The 23,313-nt window shown below is 31.5% G+C and overlaps 3 protein-coding genes across 3 annotated transcripts; 1 reads left to right on the top strand and 2 right to left on the bottom strand.

Moving 5' to 3' along the window:
• Positions 1-465: 465 nt before the first annotated feature.
• On the bottom strand, positions 466-2,043 carry EMB3143 (YCF54). The gene is made up of 3 exons (XM_079003710.1): positions 1,771-2,043; positions 1,181-1,419; positions 466-862 (listed from the first exon to the last, which is right to left on the bottom strand). The coding sequence occupies exons 1-3, from the start codon at positions 1,987-1,989 to the stop codon at positions 670-672; spliced, it is 651 nt and encodes a 216-aa protein (XP_078859836.1). The 5' UTR covers positions 1,990-2,043; the 3' UTR covers positions 466-669.
• A 9,954-nt stretch (positions 2,044-11,997) lies between these two features.
• LOC145055403 (uncharacterized) lies at positions 11,998-17,870 on the top strand. The gene is made up of 20 exons (XM_079003711.1): positions 11,998-12,138; positions 12,304-12,416; positions 13,067-13,142; positions 13,222-13,364; positions 13,599-13,685; positions 13,822-13,905; positions 14,041-14,248; positions 14,356-14,441; positions 14,546-14,777; positions 14,868-14,991; positions 15,210-15,346; positions 15,464-15,572; positions 15,990-16,032; positions 16,174-16,324; positions 16,404-16,474; positions 16,547-16,640; positions 16,735-16,959; positions 17,033-17,242; positions 17,325-17,627; positions 17,689-17,870. The coding sequence occupies exons 1-20, from the start codon at positions 12,121-12,123 to the stop codon at positions 17,812-17,814; spliced, it is 2,640 nt and encodes an 879-aa protein (XP_078859837.1). The 5' UTR covers positions 11,998-12,120; the 3' UTR covers positions 17,815-17,870.
• Positions 17,871-20,482: 2,612 nt separating this feature from the next.
• On the bottom strand, positions 20,483-22,099 carry LOC145055404 (calcium uniporter protein 2, mitochondrial-like). The gene is made up of 2 exons (XM_079003713.1): positions 21,366-22,099; positions 20,483-21,198 (listed from the first exon to the last, which is right to left on the bottom strand). The coding sequence occupies exons 1-2, from the start codon at positions 21,795-21,797 to the stop codon at positions 20,713-20,715; spliced, it is 918 nt and encodes a 305-aa protein (XP_078859839.1). The 5' UTR covers positions 21,798-22,099; the 3' UTR covers positions 20,483-20,712.
• Between the last annotated feature and the right edge of the window lie 1,214 nt (positions 22,100-23,313).

Here is a 23,313-nt window from a genome sequence, read left to right on the forward strand (position 1 = left end):
AATAATATTTAATAAAATTTAGTATATTACAATGCATCAAAATTAAAACAAATACTATTAAATCTAGAATCATTATTTTGTTTTTGTCTTATATGGCACAACATAATCCAAACCCCATAATCCAAACGCCCCTACTTTGGAAATCAAAAGTATAATATACGTTAAAACAGACTTTGAGAATTTGTGTCGACCCAAACAGTCCAGACCGAAAAAATCAACAAACAATGCCCTTATTGATTATGTTTCATAAGGTTATCAATTCTAGAGTACTTAGAAAATCAGTTACAGGACATTTCAAAACTTGGTTATTGGTGTGAATGAACCCACGCCTATAAATATCAATTTGTATTTTTATATATTTTAAAATTGTCCAAGTTCAAGTTAGTAGGCCGTTTACGATCCCATTAAATAAATACGGGTACATAGAGCTTCAAGCATTCAATCGGATTATCTTCGAGAAAAAAGTAAACTCAACTCAACAATAATTTTAAAGAAAAAAAATATACCAATGTTCCCGAATATTCTTCTTATAACCGCAAACATACATTCCTAATCATTTTACGAATTTAGACACCTTTAGGCATGATGTGAGCTCAAAAGACCAAAACACCCTCTCCAAAGCTTATGGGAATACACATGATGTCTGTTTGTCTGTCTGTCTGTCTCATATCATGCTTGTTGTGTCTGAGGGATTGGAGGCAACAAGGATTCCCACCAACCAGACTCATACTTTGGGTATGGAGCGACCCAATTACTTGGTTTCTCAAACTCTATATTACAAGGATTTGATGCCAATGCTTCTTCCATACTCTCTGCTTCAAAGCTATCTAACAAAACTCGATCCAGTCTCAACTTCATGAACCTGTTTATCGTTTAGATACATATTAAAATACAAAAAAGCACAGCATACTTTTATCATTTTATCGATTTACTCACTTAAGTCTTAACTGATTACAATGTATGTTTACCCACAATAGCAATATGATGTAAACTGTAAAGTACATTGCTCATGTTGGTAGTGAAATGCAAGTAAGTTGCTACTATGGGTTACATATTGATATTATTTGTAAAAAAGTACATTGTCTATAATGGTAAAATAGAGTAAAGTAACAAATATAAAGTACAAATGGGAAAATTTGAAAATTTTGGAAAAAAAAAAAAGATATGGTGGTGGACTTACTTGATCCATGTACCATTGGTGGAAACCAAAGCAACTGCAGGTCTCTTAAGTCTCTTGGTAATGTTGGGGAACTTGTCTAAAAACTTGGGTTCAATCACAAGCCAAAAATCCTGCTCCATATTTCTCTCTTTGAAAAGGCGGACTCTTTCAAACAACTGCTCTTGAAAGTGTTCTTCTTCATCCAACATGAATTTTGCATTCGCAACCACAAAATGGTATTCCTTTTTACTCTCTGTTTCCTGCATTTTGCAACATGGCCAAAATTTGTGATCTGTTATGCTAAAACATGGGATTCCAGCTGATAATTGTTAATTCACGCAATGATAAATCATGTTTGGGATTCGAGCTCACCCCTAGGTTATCAACAAGCCTCAAATGACAAATTACTAAGTGTTAATGAGTGAATCTAGCCAGTTTCCTTGACAATTATTCACAAATTGCATTACGTTATGTAAGACTTTGAAAATTACGCTTCCTACACTATCAATTACCCTAACCCCTTTTTTGCAGTTCTGTGCGACATGTGGACATTTAAAGACAAAATTTGTTCCGAGTCGATTAGAATGCTCGTATTAAAAATAGAAACCGACCTTTTCGACGGTGTCGGAAGAATTGATGGCGGCGACAGCTGTCCTGACGGGGGTAGTTGTTTTCCAGCTGATACTGGTGGTGGTGTTTAGTTTGGGCAAATGTTGTGGCAGTGATAGAAAGGGGAAGGAATGTGTGCCGTGATGAAGTTGGGTGGTGGTGACGGCGGCGGCGGGGACGTTCACCACCGCCGAAGCACCCAGAGATTTCATCAGACTCATAATTTGCTCTTTTGGATTGGAAACAGTTATGGAGGTAGAAGACGATCAGCAATCATAAAACCTTATCTACTTCTCCCTCTGACGAAATGTTTCCTGACGTCCCTTGTCTATCGCTATATTACATATTTTCTCCCCGGTATTTGATGTTTTGCCATCTATGAGTTTTATATGGTCCGCGACTCCGAAGTTCCATGCAATCTAGGATAATCATGGTTGTCTTTGTTAGAATTGTCCTACAAAAGTACAAGTCTACAACTAATAATGTGCCATTAACTCTATTGGTGTAATTATTCATGAACAAGGCGAATGCCCGTGCGTTGCACAGAAACACATATATAGTTGAAGTCTTTACAAATATATATATATATATATATATATATATATATATGTGTGTGTGTTTTCTTTTTAAATATAACAATAACATTGTTGTTAAATTTGATATAATAATTTTTATACTAAATTCATACAATATACTGATTATTTTGAATTATATGATAATATATATATCTATTATAGTTACACGTGGATAAAATTGAATATAATATATGGTTTAATGTTGTTTATAGTTGTTATTATTAATTAAATTTTTTAATTTTATTTGCGTAATGTTTTAATTTCTATCATTATAATTATTTAAAACATCAAACATTACTTTTTGATTTTAAAGGTAACAATATAATCATTTTTATAGAGTTATTTTTAACTATTGTTATTGTAAATTATTTTAAACTACTTATTTGGAAACTTTAACGATTATAAAAATTCATTTAAGAAATATTTTAGTTAAATTGAGATTGCAATTTAGTTTTTTTGAATTTATCACTATAAATTATAAATTTTAACTATTTACAAAATATTATTTGGTTTTTTTAGTGGAATTGAAATTTATATTTAAGCTGACATTATAATGCACAGAAACACCTATATATATGAAGTATATACAAATATATGTTTTCTTAAAATATAACAATAACGATGTTGTTAAATTCGATATAATAATTCGTATACTAAATTGATATAATATATAGATTATTTTGAATTATATGATAATATAAACATCTATTATAGCTATATAATCTCAATCGTTTGAATGATTTCTACCCGCGACTTACACATGAATAAAATTAAGTATAATTTATGGTTTAATATTATTTATAGTTGTTATTATTGTTACCTAATTTTTTAAATTTATTTGCTTAATGTTTTAATTACTATCATTATAATTATTTAAAATATCAAACATTATTTGTTGATTTTAAAGGTAATAATATAATCATTTATATAGAGTTCTTTTTAACTATTGTTATTGTAATCTATTTTAAGCTGATTATTTGAAAATTTTTAACAATTATAAAAATATAATTACAAAATATTTTGGTTAATTTGAGTTTACAATTTAGTTTTTACATTTATCACTATAATTTATTAATTTTAACTATTTACAAAATATTATTTAGTTTTTTTAAGTGGAACTGAAATTTATATTTAAGTTGATATTTATATTTATGCTCACAATATAAGTATTTTGTCAAAATTATTCAAAATTTATAGCTTTAAACTGATAATGGTTTAAATTTAACATCATATTAAATATAATAAATTAAGTATAATATGTTAAAAGTTAAAGACATAATTTTATAAGTAAAAACAAAAATATTATTTTAAAATTGAAATTTAGTTTATTTAACTTTATTCCAACTTATAATCATTATTAGAAAGACACAACAATTTATCACTTTTAACTATTTAGAAAATATTCTTTGGGTTGTTTAAGTTAAACTAAAAGCTATATTTAAGTTGACCATGTAATGTTATATTTAAATTATTAATTTAAGTATTTATACAAATTGTTCCAAAATTGTATCTTTAAAATGATAATGGTTTACATCCAACAATATTTTAAAAGTAATAAATTAAGTATAATATGTTATAAGTTAAAAAACATAACTTTATTAGTAGAAGTAAATATATTATTTTAATATTGAAATTTAGTTTATACATGATTACATTTTAGGTTTGATATTTATTTAACCTAATTAACCAAATTATAATTATTATTAGAAAGAAATTGAAAAGTCATGGAAGTTTCAAATGAATGTGGTGAAAAGAAAAATAGATAGGAGTTTCAAATGAATGTGGTGCAAGGAAAAATATTTCCTTTATAAGTATATAATGATGTATATGAAGAAAACATATAGAAGAGACGGTTTATCATGGTTGGTTAAGGATGTTATGATAGAAGGGTAGTTTGGTCTTTTTATGTCTAGTTAGTTAGATTAGTTGGCATTGGTAGTTAGATGATAGTTTCCTATTTCATCATTGTATTTAATGTCATCTTCTAATCGTTAATGAGGTGATGAAGAATTTTCTTCTCTCGAATTCATCTCTCTAAAACTTCAAACATTGATATGGTATCAAAGCAATATGATCAATCATCACCAAATTAATTTCTTTTCATTTCTTGTTCTTTCAATTGAAATGTCTAATACAAATTCATCTTCTTCATTGAATTCATCCAATCCATTGTTCATCGCTTCGTCTGAAAATTCGCGCTTTGTTTTAGTCTCAAACATCTTCAATGAAGTCGGATTCACTACTTGGAAGAGATTGATGACAATCTGCATCTCTGTCTCGGGTTCCCAAGTCCAGTTAGAACTGTAACACCATAAATTTCCAAACAAAATTTTCATTTTAAAATCATATAAATTTCATAACGCATTTCACAAAATCTCATTTATTTAGTTTACAAAACACATCTCCATAATTGTTTGATTAATAATCCAGGATCCTCAAAACATAACTCTTTCTCTGGTGTGTACAATCGAGCCGGTGCCTTCCCCCAATCATGAGAAAAACCTGAAACACATAACACATAACACAGTAAGCACGAAGCTTAGTAAGTTCCCCAAAATACCACACACACAGCTCATTAGCCACTTGAGGCTATATCACTGGAAGACCCTCCGGTCAATGTGTCTCAGTGGGACCCTCCAGTCCCACGGTTCGTTGGACCCTCTGGTCCGGTCTGTAAAGCTTCACATAACATAAATCACAAAGACATAATGCACAACATACAACATAAAGCAGAATAACACAATACTCAATGTAAGCACATAAGACCCTCCGGTCACACATAAGTACCACTTTAGGTAAAGTATAGTGAGAAGACTCACATCGGACGAAGAACATCCCTTAAAAATGTTGTTGTTGCGCACCGACCTCTAACTCTGAGCCAAAACCCACAATTAACCCAATTAGGAACTAAGTCCAAACTCTCACTCATTAGGTCTAAATGAAGACCACTAACCAGCCCATTAATAGCCTAAAACCCATTGGCCCCACAAAAGGCCCAATAATAAATGGGCTCACCTGAGGCCCACTCTCATAACTAAATGGCAAGCCCAACTTAAGGGCCCAATCATGAATATACATACTCCTCTGGTCTAATACCCTATTGCAACAAGCCCAAACTCCAGGCCCAACACTCAAGGCCCAAAACGAGACTTAGCCCAAAAGTCCACAGTGAGGTTACGCGGGGCGTACCTCCCTTGGTACGCTCAGCGTACTCAAAATCCAGATTGGCCATCGGGGACACTAGGGCGGTACGCGGGGCGTACATGAATTACGCTCACCGTACTCCCCATATTCACTCTTTCTACTCATTTGGTCTTAATCAGTTAAGACATTAACTCAAATCCCAAATTTGGACTCCCTAATGAATCTTACTCCATAAAGTCAGTGACTTTAAGCCTTTGCATGGCTGGAAAGGTCACAAACACCCAAAACACTCACTCCTTTATCTCAAGAAGCTCATAACTCATGTATGGCTTGATTCCAACGACCAAGATTGGATTTTTATGACATTACACTATTAATCACACTCAAAGGGGGTTGATCATAGCCTCTGGAGTTTACTATCTCATAAAGTCTCCACCTTTTGGGACAAAGCCCTAAAATACACTAATATGATGCACAAAACAAAAGAGTCAGGAAGATTGAAGCTTTATACCTCTATATGAAGCTTCCAACTCATATATGCTCAGATCCAAGGCATGGACTTCTCACTCCTTCTTCCCCAAAGCTCCCTTTTTACTCCAAGAACACACCAAAACCACTCAAGGCTCTCAAATGCACTCACAAGCTCCATGAATGAAAGATTAGGGTTTTAGAGGGTTTATAGACTAAGGATGGTGGCCAGGAATGAGGCCATCTCATTCTTTATGTAGGGACACATCCAAAGTTAGGGTTTCCACTCTGTTCCTGGTACGCCCAGCGTACCCTCTGGTATTCCCGACGTACTAGGTGGCTCCACTTAAAAATCACACACATGAGTACGCTAAGCGTACACATATGTACGCCCAACGTACTCAACTGCCACTTTTCTCAAATAAGGGACTTATCTTGCCACAATCTTCAAACTTCCATCGCTTCCTCGATATAACCCCGATTCCCATGAACATCAAACCCACAGAAAGGTGACGAGATGCCCTAAGCTTCTAGCAACTCGTCGCAGCCCTGATACCTCCTCATGCCTGGTTTGCAGCCCACGAACCATGACCACAGACGATCCAAAACATGATGTTACAAGAACCCTCATGATGCTACCACAAAAACTTTACCAAGGACACCACCTTGTTGCGTAAGGCCTTCGTCTTCCGATCCAAGATCGTCACTGGCCTCTCAACATAGTTCAGGCGATCATCAACCCGAATAATAACAGCCCCTGATGCTTTCGTTGTTCTTATGGCGACGCAACAACACGTATTGCTTGCAAATCTACGTGGACAGCTGCCTTCGTTCCTAATAGGTTGGTGGTGTACTGGTGGTTCGATAGTGATCGGAGAGAAAATAGTTCACGACGGTCCTGCTACCTTCATTCACTTCCGACTATTTATGCCCTAGGATACAGGAGCGGATAAGCAAATGGGAAATCGAGGCTTTAATAAGCATGAAAGAATTCATTGATAAATAGAGAAAGACGCAAAATCAAGAAACTGAATAAAAATTTCGATTTGGTTTACCCTGACCTTCAATAACTTGTCGATAAATCAGCGAAGACTCAAAATCGAGGAATTAGCAATCTTGATCGGGTTCAAAACGTAGCAACTTGTGAGAATGGGAAGTAGAGAATAAGCCAAGTATGTGCAGGCGAAAGAAAGAGCAACCGATTTCTAATGAATGACAAAGTCGGGAAACCGAACCCGCAAAACCAACCGGCCACCATTGAAACGGTTTGGCTCGGTTGAAAACTTTATAAGGTTCACGAGCATTGACCCACTTTTAATATACATAACAATTGTCATGTTTGACCCACTTTCACAAGTTCTAACTCAATTGTATTCGTTGCTACAATATTTGATTTTGTATTTTTACTTTTATTTGTATTTATTGTTTCTATTAAAGTGTTACCTATTTTATTTTTTTTAATGAAATTGTATGTTAGCGTTAATAAAAGATGTTACATAAAGTTCAAGAATAGATATGTACGAACATCCTCATCTCCATATTTTAATAAAAAAAATAGGTTTATTATTCTTTTGTAATGTGTCATTCTGTAAGACATCTTAATTGATGTCACGTCACTTGTCAACCTATTGATTATCCATTTTAAATTTTAAATTTTAAAATTTTCTACTATAATTACATTAAAAAAATAACATTAGAATAAAAATTAAAATAAAATTAATACATATTATAAGGTAACATATTTATTTGAATCAACGATTGTAATTTTATATAACCAAAAAATATCTCTTAATTAATAATTTATTTAAAATAGTTGATTAATAATTTTGAATTTTTAGTATGAAGGTTTAAATGTTTAATCAATTTTGTAACTGTGGTTCCCACATATTATAAACTAGTACATAACTATAACTTTATAATACATTAATCACCAATGATTTATGTTTACTAGAAGTCACATGAACTTGATTATTTTTATGACATTACACTACTAATCACATTTAAAGAGGGTTGATCATAGCCTCTAGAGTTCACCATCTAGTCTCCGCCTTTTGGGACAAAGCCCTAAAACACACTAATATGATGCATAAAACAAAAGAGTGAGAAAGATTGAAGCTTCCAACTCAGATATGCTCAGATCCAACTTAACGAGAGACAATAAAGGAAATAGATGGAAATCTACTCTAATAAATGAGTTTTTTTTGCCACTTGTCACACTCTCATTCAATTTGCCAAATGTCATTTTGTGGGTATTTTGAACTAATTTATTTTCCACATGTCATTTTATGAGTTTTTCTATTTATTAAATTTCACATAATATTTTAATATAATAATTAAAATAAATGTAGTAATAAATATATATCAATTTCATTAATAGACTTACCTTCTTGTTTCAAATTTCTTATTAAAGCTTATCAATTTATTTTGTTTATTTATTTAAGTTTAAAATATAAAAAAATCAATTTTAATAGTTCATTATTTTTTTTTTATTTTCTTACAAATCCAAAAAAAGTCCAAAATACCCTTTAATGATTTATTTAATTCTTTATTATTTCTTGAATTCTCATATATATATATATATATATATATATATATATATAGAGAGAGAGAGAGAGAGAGAGAGAGAGTTAGGTTCAAATGTTTTTAGCAACTATTGTGTGCCTAAATGCACCAATGAGAATTCAAGAAATAATAAAGAATTAAATAAATCATTAAAGGGTATTTTGGACTTTTGGTATTTTTAATTAAGGAAATCATTTAATTGAAATCATTTAATTATAGAAATAAAGTTAATATATTTGACCTAGTTATGTTTGGGGACGAACACATTCATCATCGGCATCATCACAATCACCATCGCCGATTCGGTTTCTTCTTCTACAATTGACGTATCCTCTCGTCTCGCACCATCCTTCTTCCATGTACCTATCTGCACCACCACCTGCAAGGACCTTCAACAAGATTCGGGCTTTATTCAATCTTATTTCACAGTCGTTACCTTTATCTCTCTCATTCCAAATCCATAGACCGATCCTAGAATACAATGATTTATACTCACCAGTCATAGGTATGTAATTATAAATATTTCTTTTTGTGGATTCAGTTCAACAGTGATTTAATTGACGTTTTTATTATATGATGTTAGTGTTCTTTGACTTTTTTTTTGGAATGGCTTGCATATGAATATTTATTAATCGATCAATCATTTTTTTTTTCTTATGTTCATGTTCAGAAAAGTTTGCAAACGATCTTACAGTTGTTGTTTATGTAGTTTTGAATATCGAAGGCTTATTTGGGGAATCGTTACCTAGGGGCTAGAATTTTGTTTGAATTCTTGTCATCAAGTCGAATATAGCTCAGGTATGGCTGAAGAAGTTCCCGACCACCAAAAAACTGAATTGGTAAGACTCTCACTATTTTTTTTTTTGAAGAAACTGAAGGAGCACACCATGTGTTCGATAAAATGCATAGTTGAAATCTAGGTTTTTTAAGCATCTTGATGTCGATCATTTTGCTAGAATGGAATATCAAATTCTAATTTTGTCATAACAGAATCTTGAATTCCCTTTCAACTTAAGCAGTGAATTACCGTAACCAATTATGTTAGAATAAAATCGGTGTATATTCTTGTTATTGGTCTTGATTCTTATGGAATAACATCCTAAATAATAAAACATTACATTTTTTTCAGAATAATGTACATGGTAAGTTTAGGGATGATTGTTAATTTTGGTTTGTAGAAATTATAGTTATATTTTATTTGAATATATATCACATTCTTGATCAATTGATTTGAGGATTACATTCTATTAGAATAAATTATAATTCTTTAATGTCTATTACATTTTATCAGAATTTATTGTTTTTATTCTCTTAGAATGAACTGGTTTTTTTAATATTTGAAAGTTAATTATTGTTTTCTTTGTAGATTTAGGTCTTGAAGAGGTTGCCATTAATGTGGAAAAGGAAAAAAAAAACATAGAGAACAAGAGTATATTCTAACAGGATCTATTATGCCAGAATATGTATGAATTAGTTTTTGTTGCATTTGTGATAAGAATGATCGGAATAATGACTTGAAGACCTGATAAGAATGACTTACAAAATTAGCCAAAGATTGATGACACTCACAGTTTAAGCATGTTTTTATTTTTTAAGAATTACACTTGTATTTTATTCATTACCTGTATATTCAAGAATGCTGATTTTTTATGATATTCTTTTAGAATGTGTATAAATATATTAAAATATATAAGGCTATTAGTATGTAAAAATATGTATGAATATTTAAGTTCGAATGTATATAAAAATATTAAAATGTTGTTATTCTTCAACTAGGAGTTCAAGAATTCTGCTACTCTTCATTAATATTCTAATAGAATAAAACTCTTAAAGAACATCATTCAAACAAAAATTCATTCTGACGGAATAAAATCGAAAAATACATTTACTAGTTTATGGTTGACATTCTATCATTCTGACAGAATAAAATCGGATTTTTAAATTTGAATTAATTTAAAATATTCAGATTTTTAAAAAATAAAGGAATTAATCATCCCTAAAAATCCGAAAATTTCCTTTTTTAATATAGGTTAATTGACTAAAATGCCCTTATGCTAAAATTTGTGTGATTATATGGTACATGCTATCCTATTCTACTACTATAGACCCTCAAATCATGACATTTGATTATATTCCATCCGATGGTCCAGATCTGTGCATTCTGACACGCAATAGTTAGTAAAAACAAAATAACCTAACCCTATATATATATATATATATATATATATATATATATATATATATATAAGAAATTGGTGTTTCCGAATTTTAATTAAAGGAAATAAGTGGGGGAAAATGGAAATATCACTTTTCCTCATAACTTTCCTTTCCGATGTGGGAGGATTTGAAAATAAAGAACAAAATAATTAATTTATTTCTATTTTTCTCAAACTCGGGAATAAAAAAAATTTGTTTTTCTTTCATTTCTCTTCTTTTCTCTCATGACTTTCTTTTCTCTTATTTTTCTTTTCTTTTGTTAAACTCGGGAACTAGGCGTTAGTATTTTACCCTACTTTATGAATAAGTTAAACCAAAATTTATTTACGAAAAATCATAAATTACCTGTAAAAGTGATGATTTGGCCATTTTTTAATAGTTACCGATTTTATTGCAGACCTAAATGCATTTTAGTTCCATTATTTTGCCATAATTTATAAATAAGTCTCAAACTAAATTTTGTTTACGAAAAAACATGAATTACTAATAAAAATGATGATTTGACCATTTTCTTCATATAACACACATTTTACCAATTTTATTGTTGACCTGTATGTTTAGTCATCAAATGAGTCGATAAGATGAATATGATGAGTTATATAATGTTATGTCTACCATAAAACCTGATATCATGTTGCACTGTATATTTGTTGTTGGAATTTAAAATGCATCAAACAATGACTACAATAATTACATAAGCTAACAAATTCATCATATTCGAAGTTTATAAGAAATTTCAAAATTTCTAACTATATTTTATGTAACCCAACGTATCCATCTCATGAGCTCATTTTTCGTCTTTTTTCCCGGTAACATACATTTTACCGGTTTTCATTGCTGACTTTGACACCTAGTTATTAAATGAGTTGATGAAATGAATATCAAGTTTTATGACAAACGTAACATTATATAATCTAATATATCCATCTCATTAGTTCATTTAATGATTAAGCGTTCAAGTCAGCAATGAAACCGGTAATATATATATGTTGTAGAGAGAAAATAGTCAAATCAACACTTTTACCGATAATTCATACTTTTTTCATAAACATATTTTATTTTGAAGTTTATTCGTAAATTATAGTAAAATAATATGACTTTAATACATCAAAGTCACAATAAAACCCATAAACCAGAGAAAAAAAAAAGCAAAATCAAATTCATTTTTTTTCATAAATAAATTTTGATTTAACAATAAAGGTCCTATTGTTATTTTACTTGAAATAAATAATTCGAAAACAAAATGCGTCCCATCAACAAATGGCGCGAAAACCCTACCCCGCCTAGCAACCTCAAGTTCTGAAGTATATAGGAGGTTTCTAGTGTTCAATTTCGTTGTCACGATTCAGTCCACACTCATTCCATTACGACTGGAAAGAAACGAAAATGGAACATACTCTCAAGGTGATCTCCATCTTCTACTTCGTGTTTTCTTTACCATCATTTTGGTTACGTGAAAACCCTAAAACCCCCTTTTTGATTTCGTGTTATTCATATTGCAAAGTTCACACGTTAGCGATAAACACTCACCTAATCAGGTTGTGGTCTTTTGTTGATGTATGGTAACAGGAATATTTTGGGTTTTCGACATTTCGACCGTATCAGAAGGAGATAATCGAGAAGATTTTGGAGGGAAGAGATAGCTTGGTTGTTATGGCTACCGGTAGCGGCAAGTCCCTATGGTAAATTCGACTCTCTAGTTTGTTTTACTTCATGAGTCTCGAGATTACCAGAGCCATTTAGACCGATGGATTTTTATACATGCATTAGTGTGAAACATTTAATTTGATACATACATTTGTGTTTGGGAATAACCATTGTACTGTATATGAAAAAAGATAATTAGATTTGTGATATAGTAAGGATTGGTATGATCAAATCTAATCCATTCCCCAGAAGCTTTAGCAATTATACAGTTTTCATAGCGAGTGATGGATTATTGTATATGGTAGGTGGATGTCCCTTTTACTAATGTACAGTTTATCTTCATTGGTGATGCAAACAAGTCGAGATTCCTAATACAGATATTAGCTTGCATCACAACATATAATAATTGAGATTGAGATTTTAGGAACTCAGCTCTAATTCTTTTTGGTCTTTTTGGTCCCTATCAATGTGTTGATATACATATGTTTTGGTCAAGTTCTTATGTATGCTCTTGGTTCTAGCTCGAGTTAAGTTTGTTTGATCATGTTTTCAGAATGTGTAAATAAGGATGATTATATAGGCCTCTAATCTTTTAGAATACGAGAGTGGTAAAGCTGTTGATTTATTTGTGAATTGTGATAAATACTTTGCAACTGACTCGTTTTTTATTACTATTCTAATCTAGCTATCAGGTTCCTCCATTAATTGCACAAAAGACTGCTGTAGTTATAAGCCCACTTATTTCTCTGATGCAAGATCAGGTATATTCACTTTTATCTTTTTCTTTAACCAAATTTTAACAGATAAGCACATGATAATTTAAATGGTGTTTGTTTATAGGTCATGGCTTTGAAAGAGAGGGGCATTAGAGCTGAGCATCTCTCCACTGCTCAGACCAACACAAGTGCACAGAAGAATGCTGAGAGTGGCCAATATGACCTTCTGTATATGACTCCAGAGAAGGCATGTAATGCTCCCAACAGGTAATATTGATAATTTATCCAAAAAAAATAAAAATAAATAAAGTTTAAAAAATGTTAGACAGGGGTATATTAGTCATTTCACATCGATTAAGGACAGTTTCTACAACATAATTAAGTAAAATATATCGCAGGGAACCCAATCCATAATTTTGGTCATATCACAGGGACGATTTCTGTACTTTACCTTATGAAAATAAGTGATGATGATTTGAGCTGTTTTTACTCCAAATGCAGCTTCTGGTCAAGGTTACTTAACACAGGAATATGTCTAGTGGCTGTTGATGAAGCCCATTGTATCTCGGAGTGGGGCCATGATTTTCGGTTGGTTTCTAATATATTACTTAATCTTGGATAATCATTACACATTCATGTGTGTGTGTATTGATCTATTAATAGAAGTGTTCTTCTAGTTGTTATGTTTCCTATTAGAATTTCTAAATAAAGGTATGTTTTACAGGGTGGAATACAAACAATTATACAAGCTGCGAGATGTTTTGGTAGGTGTTCCATTTGTTGGATTGACAGCAACAGCTACAGAAAAGTACGTGTCATGCAAATTGATTTGTCTTTTGGTCTTTAGCTTGCTTTTATTTCTTTGTGAGTTCTTCTACATATAGTTACATATCAAGCCCTAAATCTATCTTACATCTTTATGGTTACTCTCTTGTGATTCCAGGGTTCGAAATGACATAGTTGGTTCTCTTATGATGAAAGACCCTCATGTTGCCATTGGATCATTTGATAGAAAAAACCTTTACTATGGTGTGAAATCTATCAACCGTGGGGCCTCATTTGTTGATGAGCTTGTGGCACAAGTCTCTAAACATGTATCAAATGCTGGATCAACTATTGTATATTGTACAACCATTAAAGATGTCCAAGAGGTCAGCTTTCATATACTTTTAACCTCTGCTATTGACTTACTTTAAATCTTTTTATTGGTTAGAGGCCATTTTTGTTAAAATTTGTTTCATCTGTCTGGATTCCTTAGATTGGTAGATCACTTTGTGAGGCTGGAATCAATGCTGGAATGTATCATGGCCAAATGGGTCACAAGGCCCGTGAAGAATCACACAGGTTTCCAGTTTTCTTTAACTTGTTTAATCATATAAAAATAGTCATTAAAGATGTCCAAGAGGTCAGCTTTCATGTCTTTTTTTTTTGTACCCTTTTGTTGCTAGATCTTTTATAAGGGATGAGGTTCGGGTAATGGTTGCAACTATTGCATTTGGAATGGGTATTGATAAGCCAGACATAAGACATGTGATCCACTATGGGTGCCCTAAGAGTTTGGAGTCATATTATCAAGAAAGTGGAAGATGTGGTAGAGATGGGATTGCTTCTGATTGCTGGCTATACTTTTCAAGAGGTGACTTTGGAAAAGCTGATTTCTACTGTGGAGAAGCAAGCTCAGTATGTTGAACTTTCTCAACAAAATCATTTATTATTATTGTTGTTTTCTTCATGGATTATGTTAATAAAAATTCACCTTGTTTCTAACAGGAAAACCAGAAAAAAGCTATTATGGATTCGTTTATGGCTGCTCAACGATATTGCATGCAGACAACTTGCAGAAGAAAAATTTTGCTCGAGTATTTTGGGGAAATATGTCCATCCATTAATTGTGGTGAGGCAAATTTCCTTTTTTTCTCTTTTATATTTCATAAAACATAAGACACATAGTCACTGGATTATGCTATGAACTTTGTTGTGTAAAAGCATCCTTGAATTAAAGGAATTAAGGACTATCTTATCACCTCCCCAAAAAAAAGATAGTAATGTATCATCATGTTAAATGTGTATTTAACTCTTTCATTCATGGATGATATATTTGGATCAATACAGGAAATTGTGATAATTGCACAAGCTTAAAGGAGGAGAATGATATGTCTAGAGAAGCATTTCTTCTGATGGGTTGCATCCAGTCTTGTGGTGGTTATTGGGGGCTTAACTTGCCAATAGATGTTCTTCGGGGTTCTCGTGTAAGATTTTATTATTTATAATGTTTGTTTGGTAAAACTTGTTCAAGGGTTAGGGGAAAGATGCTCAGTTGGTTTATAATCTTATATATTCCTACTAAATCTTCTTGTGGATTGCAGGCTAAAAAGATTACTGAAAAGCAGTTTGACAATCTCCCATACCATGGACTTGGGAAAGATTTTTCAGCAAATTGGTGGAAGACACTAGGTTTTCAACTAATTTCTTTTGGTATGTAAAATATTTTTTTTACTTTGTCTGATAAAATGCGTTAGCTAGATGCAGTTTGTTTCAGTTATAAAATCTTTCTTTGTTTACTATAGCATCCTACTTTCATTTCTTCCTATTACCAAATTATAGCAAAAGCAATGCCCGCTGCTATATTTGGGTAGATTTTTCATTTCTGAATTAAAATAACATAATAAGATAAAAATTGGAAGTACAATGTTACAGTTGGGTAGAGTTTTCAAAGTGTAATATGTGTTAATTAGAAAAAAAAAATACTGAAAGTAGGATGCTATAATAAAAGAAAATGAAAGTAGGATGCTATAATGCAAAAGTAAGTGAAAGTACATTGCTCTTTCTTGCATTTGGTGTTTACTATGAGAAGAAGAAGTCCCTAATCTAGTTATGCAATTTGATGCACAGGTTACTTGGTTGAGACTGTTAAAGATACTTATAGAACTGTAAGGTATGTTGCTAACCGATTTTCTTTTTTAACATAACAAGTATATAAATAAATACATAAGTTGTTTGTTTTTTACAAGTTAAGTTACACCCATGTATTTTGTATATTAAAGTGATAGAATATATATATTTTTTCCATGTACAGTGTGAGTGTGGAAGGTGCAAAGTTCCTTAGATCCTGTAGGCCTGATCACCAACCTCCATTACTTTTACCAATTACTAGTGAATTGGGTGGTGGCAATGAGGACAAGATAAGTACAGATACACCTGGCTCAGGGATTGATGGAATGTCACAGGTAGGTATTTTAATAAGAGGAGGATATAGTTTTACTTTCTGTGTGTGTTTTGATTTTTTTTGAATTAATTCCAATATAGGCGGAGAGAGAAGTTTATAAAATACTTTTAGAAGAGAGAATGAAGCTTGCAAGATCTGCTGGAACTGCTCCGTAAGTAGCAAGCATTTTAAATGATTTGGAATTGGACATATGTGAGATTTAAGATCAGTTAGCAATTTGCAGATATGCTATATGTGGGGATTTAACCCTGAAAAAGATAGTAGCAACAAGACCATCTACTAAAGCAAGGTTGGCAAACATTGATGGTGTCAACCAGGTATATTATATACATAATAGTAATACATTGGAAATAGAATATTCGGGTTGATAAGAAAAAAAACACTTAATGTGTTGGTGTTAATGAAATGCAGCACCTTGTAACAAGGTACGGGGATCAAATTATTCGGGTGATCCATGAATTATCGAAAAAACTGGATCTTTGTTTGGATGGAGTTGCACCCATGGAAGCCACTCAAGTCTGTAACAACTCCAAATCTCATACCACCACAATAAAAAACCCAAAAGATTTGCCACCTGCAAAATACAGTGCTTGGAAGATGTGGCAAGAGGATGGTCTCACAGCTGAAAAAATTGCTGTAAGTATTTTAAAACATTTATGCTACCTTTTTTATTTAAAAAAAAAAAATTAAAATAGTGTTGTTGTTGCAGAACTTTCCTGGTAGATCGGCCCCAATAAAAGTAGGAACAGTCCTTGGATATGTTCTAGATGCAGCACGAGAAGGATGTGCGGTTGACTGGGGGAGATTTTTTAATGAAATTGGACTGACACAGCAGATTGCTGCTAATGTCAAAGCTGCAGTTTTCAAAGTTGGCTCCAAAGAAAAACTCAAACCTATCAAAGACGAGCTACCAGAAGAGGTATGTTTTCACTTTATTTGCATAAATAAAATAAAAATGTATATGGATATTTTTATGATGGAGAAGATGTGTGGATGAACAGGTAGAGTATTTTCATATCAAGGCATGGTTGACAATGGATGAACTTGGGATGTCAACTGATGCTATTCCATCTCCCACTCCCAAACAACAATTTAATGGAATACAAGAAAAAGAAGAATCATCCCCATCAAGTAAAAGACACATTAATCCTATGCAAGCTGTAGTTGTTGATATTATTGATGATGATGATGATTCTCCCATGAAACGCCAGAAGCTTGAAGAAGATAATAATACTTCTCATCAGCCTCAGCCTCAGCTTACTGAAGCTTCCCTTTTGGAGTGGCTTCAAAACTTTCAGAATGGGGTCAGTATTTTTTTTTTCTTTTTTATCTTTCTAAAACAAAAGCTTACATATATCAATGCAGGTCACGTTGGTGGACATATTGAAGCATTTCAATGGGTCTACAGGGGCGGCTGTTCTTGATCTGCTGAGTTGCATGGAGAGTGAGTTTTTAATCTTTCAGAAGAACAATGTCTATAAAATTATGTGATTTCTTGGAAATTAATTATAACTATAACCAGAAGAAAAAGAAACCAATGTTATGCTCGTGGTTACTGGTGGCTCTCTTCTACTTCCCTCCCAAGTGTTACCATCATCTCTTGGCTGCCTTAACAAACACAAATCATCTTTTATTTATAAACAGCTCTTCATCAAAAACTTTTTTTCCCAAACATTTTCACACAAAAGCTATATTTTCCAATTATCAATCACTTTTGCCAACTTTCACAATATTCAGCTATATGCCTTAGTTTTAGCACGAGAGGAGTTGATGGGATGAAAGAAAAAAAGCAAATATAGTTTAGTGTTAATATATAGCCATCTATTTGGTTGAGGTTGAGCCCATCATTTTTTTTTTTGAAAAACTACAAGTTAATGCGATTTTGAATTTGGAAAACACATGTAGATCTGATATATTGGAAAAGAAAGTTTGGGAAAAGAGTATCAATAAGGTAGAAACGACAAACATTGATTCGTTACTAAAAAATAAATCAATTTTGGTTATTATTTATTTTTTTCTAACAAATTTTAAACAAGTCAAAATAAACTATCTACCAAGAATCCAACAAGTTGTCGGACAGATGATTATTATCAGACAATTCCGGTGTGGCCATACTTTACAAAGATTGTCTAGTGATTATTAATTTATGGTTTAATTGTTTGAAAAGAAAAAATAAAAGTGTTACTTAAATAAATAGTTTTATAATTTTTTTGTCATTTAAAAACTATTTATTATAGGCGAAAACCACTTTACAATCTTATCATTATTTTAGTCCTAAAAATAAACGTATACTTCTTTTTTTCTCATCAGTATTGCATCATCTCCCTGTCCTCTACGTATCATCTGCATCACTATCACCATCCTTAAAAAAAAACTACAGTGCAGGAATTGAAATCGAATAGCATCAACATCAAATAATACAATTATTATTATTATTATTATTATTAAATATGCAGTGATAAATATGTAGCAACCAATTACACTGCTCAATAATAATGCTATATTCATAGACAATTATAGAAGGCTTTCACCACAAATTTGATGTATAGTGTAGTATTCATTAGCTTTGGTTAGGTTGGGGACCACCTAGGTTTATCCTTTCTTTCTAAAACATAACATGCAGGAAATTAAAACTTTTTCCTGCAAAAAATAATTTTAGCCCAAATTCATCATAGCATTACATCATAGAATATATATAATATAGTTATTGGAGTCAAAAGATTTTTTTTGCAATATTATTGATATGCACAATACAAATGATAATATATTTAAAAATATCATAGTTAATTTGAGTTTACTTATATATGAATAATTTATTTCGTTAAGAATTTGTGATAATATACTACATAAAATTATTGTGATATAAAAGATATAATAAATATTTGTTAAAAACTAATTAATAAATGAGTATAAAAGTTAAGTTCAAATGTTTTTAGTATCTATTGTGTGTATGTATGATTGATTTTGTATCAATTATTTTAGTTATTTTAAGAAAGTAATTAATATATATTAAATACTGAAGATTTAATTAATACTCATTATATCTTCAACATGTAATGTACATTAATTACTTTCTTAAAATAACTAAAATGATTGGTCCAAAATCAATCGTGTATGCACACAATAGATAGTTAGAACAAAATAACCTAACCCATATATACGGTAAAAAAAAACTAATTTAATAAAACGTTACTTCATTTTGTTGTAAAAAATACTCTCTCTGTTCCAATATTATTGTCTACAGACAAAAAACACACAAATTAAAAAAAAATCATTAATTATCACTAACTTTATATAATAAAATGACAGTTTTGGCATTACTTTGCAGTTAATGAAATGCTTAGTTGGTTAAGTAATAATAAGAGAGTATTGTGGTAAAAATGTTATTTATTTTTACAAGTGGACTATTATTTTGAGACAAACCAAAAAGGAAAGATGGACTATAATTTTGGGACGGAAGGAATATAACAGAATAAAGATTTAACACTTTATATCATTGTACTTCATTTTGTATAAAGAAATTCAATGGAGACGGTCTTAGCTAACAAAAACCTTATATACCCCATAAAGCTAAAATACTTAGGACGTGTTCAACAAAGTTAACTGGTAGTTAGTAACGTTTTATTAAACACTGCATGATATTGAACACAATTAACTGGTAGTTAGTAACGTTTTATTAAACACTGCATGATATTGAACACAATTAACTAGTAGTTAGTAACGTTTTATTAAACACTGCATGATATTAGCTTATAAATTGGCTGGTAGCTAGAAACCGCTCCACAAAACATTCATTTTTTAAAACAAAACGTAAAATGTTCCATATAAGCAAATTCCAACCCCCGTCTTACTTGTTTACTTTGGACATCAAGTTTTCACATTTACCCAGTATTTACACTCGTTCCCACATGTCAATTTCCCTATTACAAAATGAAAATCAAAATATTTGGCTACAAATCACAACATTTTACCAGTATTTAATATACTCCGTATTAAAATATAAAGCGTTTAAAAACGACTAATTAAACGAGTAGATGACAAAAATATTAGTATAGTATTAAATCATCATTGAAGAGCTCTTATAAACACCTAAAAGAGGCTCCACCCAAACTAAAACCGTAGGCAGATGAGGAATTCGCCAACGATCTTGCAATGGAACTTCAGAAATAACGATTATTGCGATGAATCAATTCATTCACCTAAAAGGATTATGCATTTCAATGCTCTTATAAACACTAGGAACAAGATATTCAAAGATAATTATAACCCACAAATGGGCAAAATCATCGAAACATTTTGTATTTTGTCCAGGTATTTTACGTCAAAAAATTAGTGGGTATGATAATCCCCATTAAATGACCAATAGTCAAACAAAGTCAAACAGTTATGTTATTGCTTGTGCAGATCCTGAGTTTCCAATTCCACCCCTTCAATTTTATGTATGGCCGAAGGATGTGCATCTAAAGGCGACCTGCATTTCTTCTGTAACTCCATAAATCTTTCAAAATCAAAATTATGCTTCTTCATCAGCTTTCTTCTACGTGACAAGAACAGCCTCTTCATCAGGTCTTGATACGTGGGGTCTCTTGATGTGATTAGAAAATAAGCATAACCCACGATTAGTCCCGCTGTTGTACCAAAAAATGCAACAGGCTCCATAACATCCCATGATAATTCCCAAAAAGTTAGCCGGAAAAAGATCCCGACTTGAGCTAGTGCAAACCCTAGTCCGGTCCACAGAATCCGGCGGACCTGCCGGTGGGCTAGCCGATCGATTTCTTCTTGTTTTGCTTGTAACTGCTTTAGCTCCTCCCTCCTCGGATCATCATCGGCTGTTAGGGCTAGCGGCACCGCCCTTCTCACAAGATCCACCACCTAATTATCACCGGAAAAAAAAACCTAACATCATTTGGGACCCATCATTTCAGATAATGTGTTCCTATCAACATCTATTGTCAAACGTTGGCACTAAAAATTGAAGCAATACAGATCCAATTCAATTTAATTTTCACTCATATACAGAGAAGAATGGTAGATTGTACCTTTTCAGGTTGAAGGTAAACTTTATCCCTAAAGATAAGAACAACACCAGCCTCATCCAGAACCTTAGCAAACGCCTTAGCTTCATCAACGGATTTCGCAACGCCTATATTCTCACAAGCCTGTAAAAGCTCTGAATAAGAAATCATCTCTTTCCCTTCCGTAGAAAACTTCATCTTCATTGCCTCCACATTCACCAATCTCATCAGCTTCTTCGCCTCCGCAAATGATATACTATCACCATCATCAACCCCTCTCCCTACGCCTACGCCTGCTCTGCCGTCTCCGCCGGCCGAACTCGAAAATAAACAACCACAGAATCGGTTAGTAGATTCAACGGAAACACCTCTTCTCAATCCATACGTAACCGGTTTAGTCCTAACAATCCCCGAAGACAAGCCCTCTTTCAACAGCAAAAATGACGATCTCCACATCCTTGCTTTTTCCCTGTATCTATACTTATAGCTGTATCCTTACCTGTGTATCTTTGAAGAAAAAAAATACTTGTTCTGTTTCAGTGATGCTTTGAGGGCTCAGCCATGGTTGTGCTAATAATAACTGATGAAGGAATATCGCCGGTATGTAAATTCATAGTTTTTGAAGAGAGAAAGCGTGCGCTAGAGAGAGGGGTAGAAAATCGGAGACACATTTTAAGGGTCCCGATTTTGACACGTGTCACACATGGGGATAGAGAGTGTGAAGATGGGTGCTGCCCTCGATAAGAATTGCGTTTCGAAATCGTGCCGACCTCGTTTAAAAATTTCGGGTTCTTTTTTCTTCCTTTTTTGTATAAAGGCTATATATCTACACAAATGCTATATTTGTCAATTTAAAAATTAATTTTTAAATTAACGTTTTAAATACTTATTTGTCAGGTATGTTTTTCAATTTAAAAATTATTTTTAAAAAATTATTCACATTATGTTTCAATAAATTTATATAATTTATTTAGAAATAATATAAATTCATAGTTTTTTAATTATATATTCTTTTACCCTTCAAAGTAATTTTAATTTTACTCTTGTTTTTACTTTTAGTTGTATAAATAAATATCTAAAATGTTACATTTTTTTCTCCTATATTATATTTACCAATTTAAGGTTTTAATCTATTTTGTTAATATTAGAAACACTTTTTCCTTTACATATATGTTTAGTCTTTTCATTTGTTTTACTTTTTTAATATTTATTTATGTGAATATTGTTTATTCGTATTTACTTAATTTATCAAATTAAGATCACTTAAATAGATTTAATAATGATGACAGTTACCCTACGTAATTAAAATTGAAGGAATCACTTCGACATATATATTTTCAATAATAAAATAATTACATGTTTATATAAAATATATAAAAATTAGACAAACATTTTAAATTTAGTCCTGATAATATTGGAAAGTCCCACCCATGAGACAATAAATGCATGAGAATATTAAGAATTTGATATTAGACACAAGAATCTTAGTTAAATATAATTAATTGGAAAACTTTTATTTTGTAGTTTTAATTTAATTATATATTATTTGTTTTATAATACTATCTAATAATTGCTCTAGATGTCATTTTATATTATTTTTATATTTCTCAGTTATATTTTTTTTTACCAAATGTCGTTTCTTTTATCGACCAACGTATGGGTTAACAACTAGTTTTTCAACTTGTATGTCAAAATAGTTTTGTTTGTAAAAAATAATTATTTATTAACCTTTACTTTAAATAAATAAAATATATTTATAATCTTTATTCTAACTTGTATTATTGTTAGTTATTATAAAATCACGATACTTTTAATTTTGGAAAAGTTATAATTCTTGTTTGTTATTATTCATATATATATTTGCTTGTTAAATTATGCATGAAATTAAAGGTTAGATGTACATGGAAATAAGACAACTAGAAGTCGCCAATATTTATTTATCCCAACAATTTTGACCACAACATTTGGTTTG

This window comes from Lactuca serriola, chromosome 5, assembly GCF_051521515.1.
Source record: "Lactuca serriola cultivar US96UC23 chromosome 5, Lser_US96UC23_V15, whole genome shotgun sequence".
Lineage (NCBI taxonomy): Eukaryota > Viridiplantae > Streptophyta > Magnoliopsida > Asterales > Asteraceae > Lactuca > Lactuca serriola.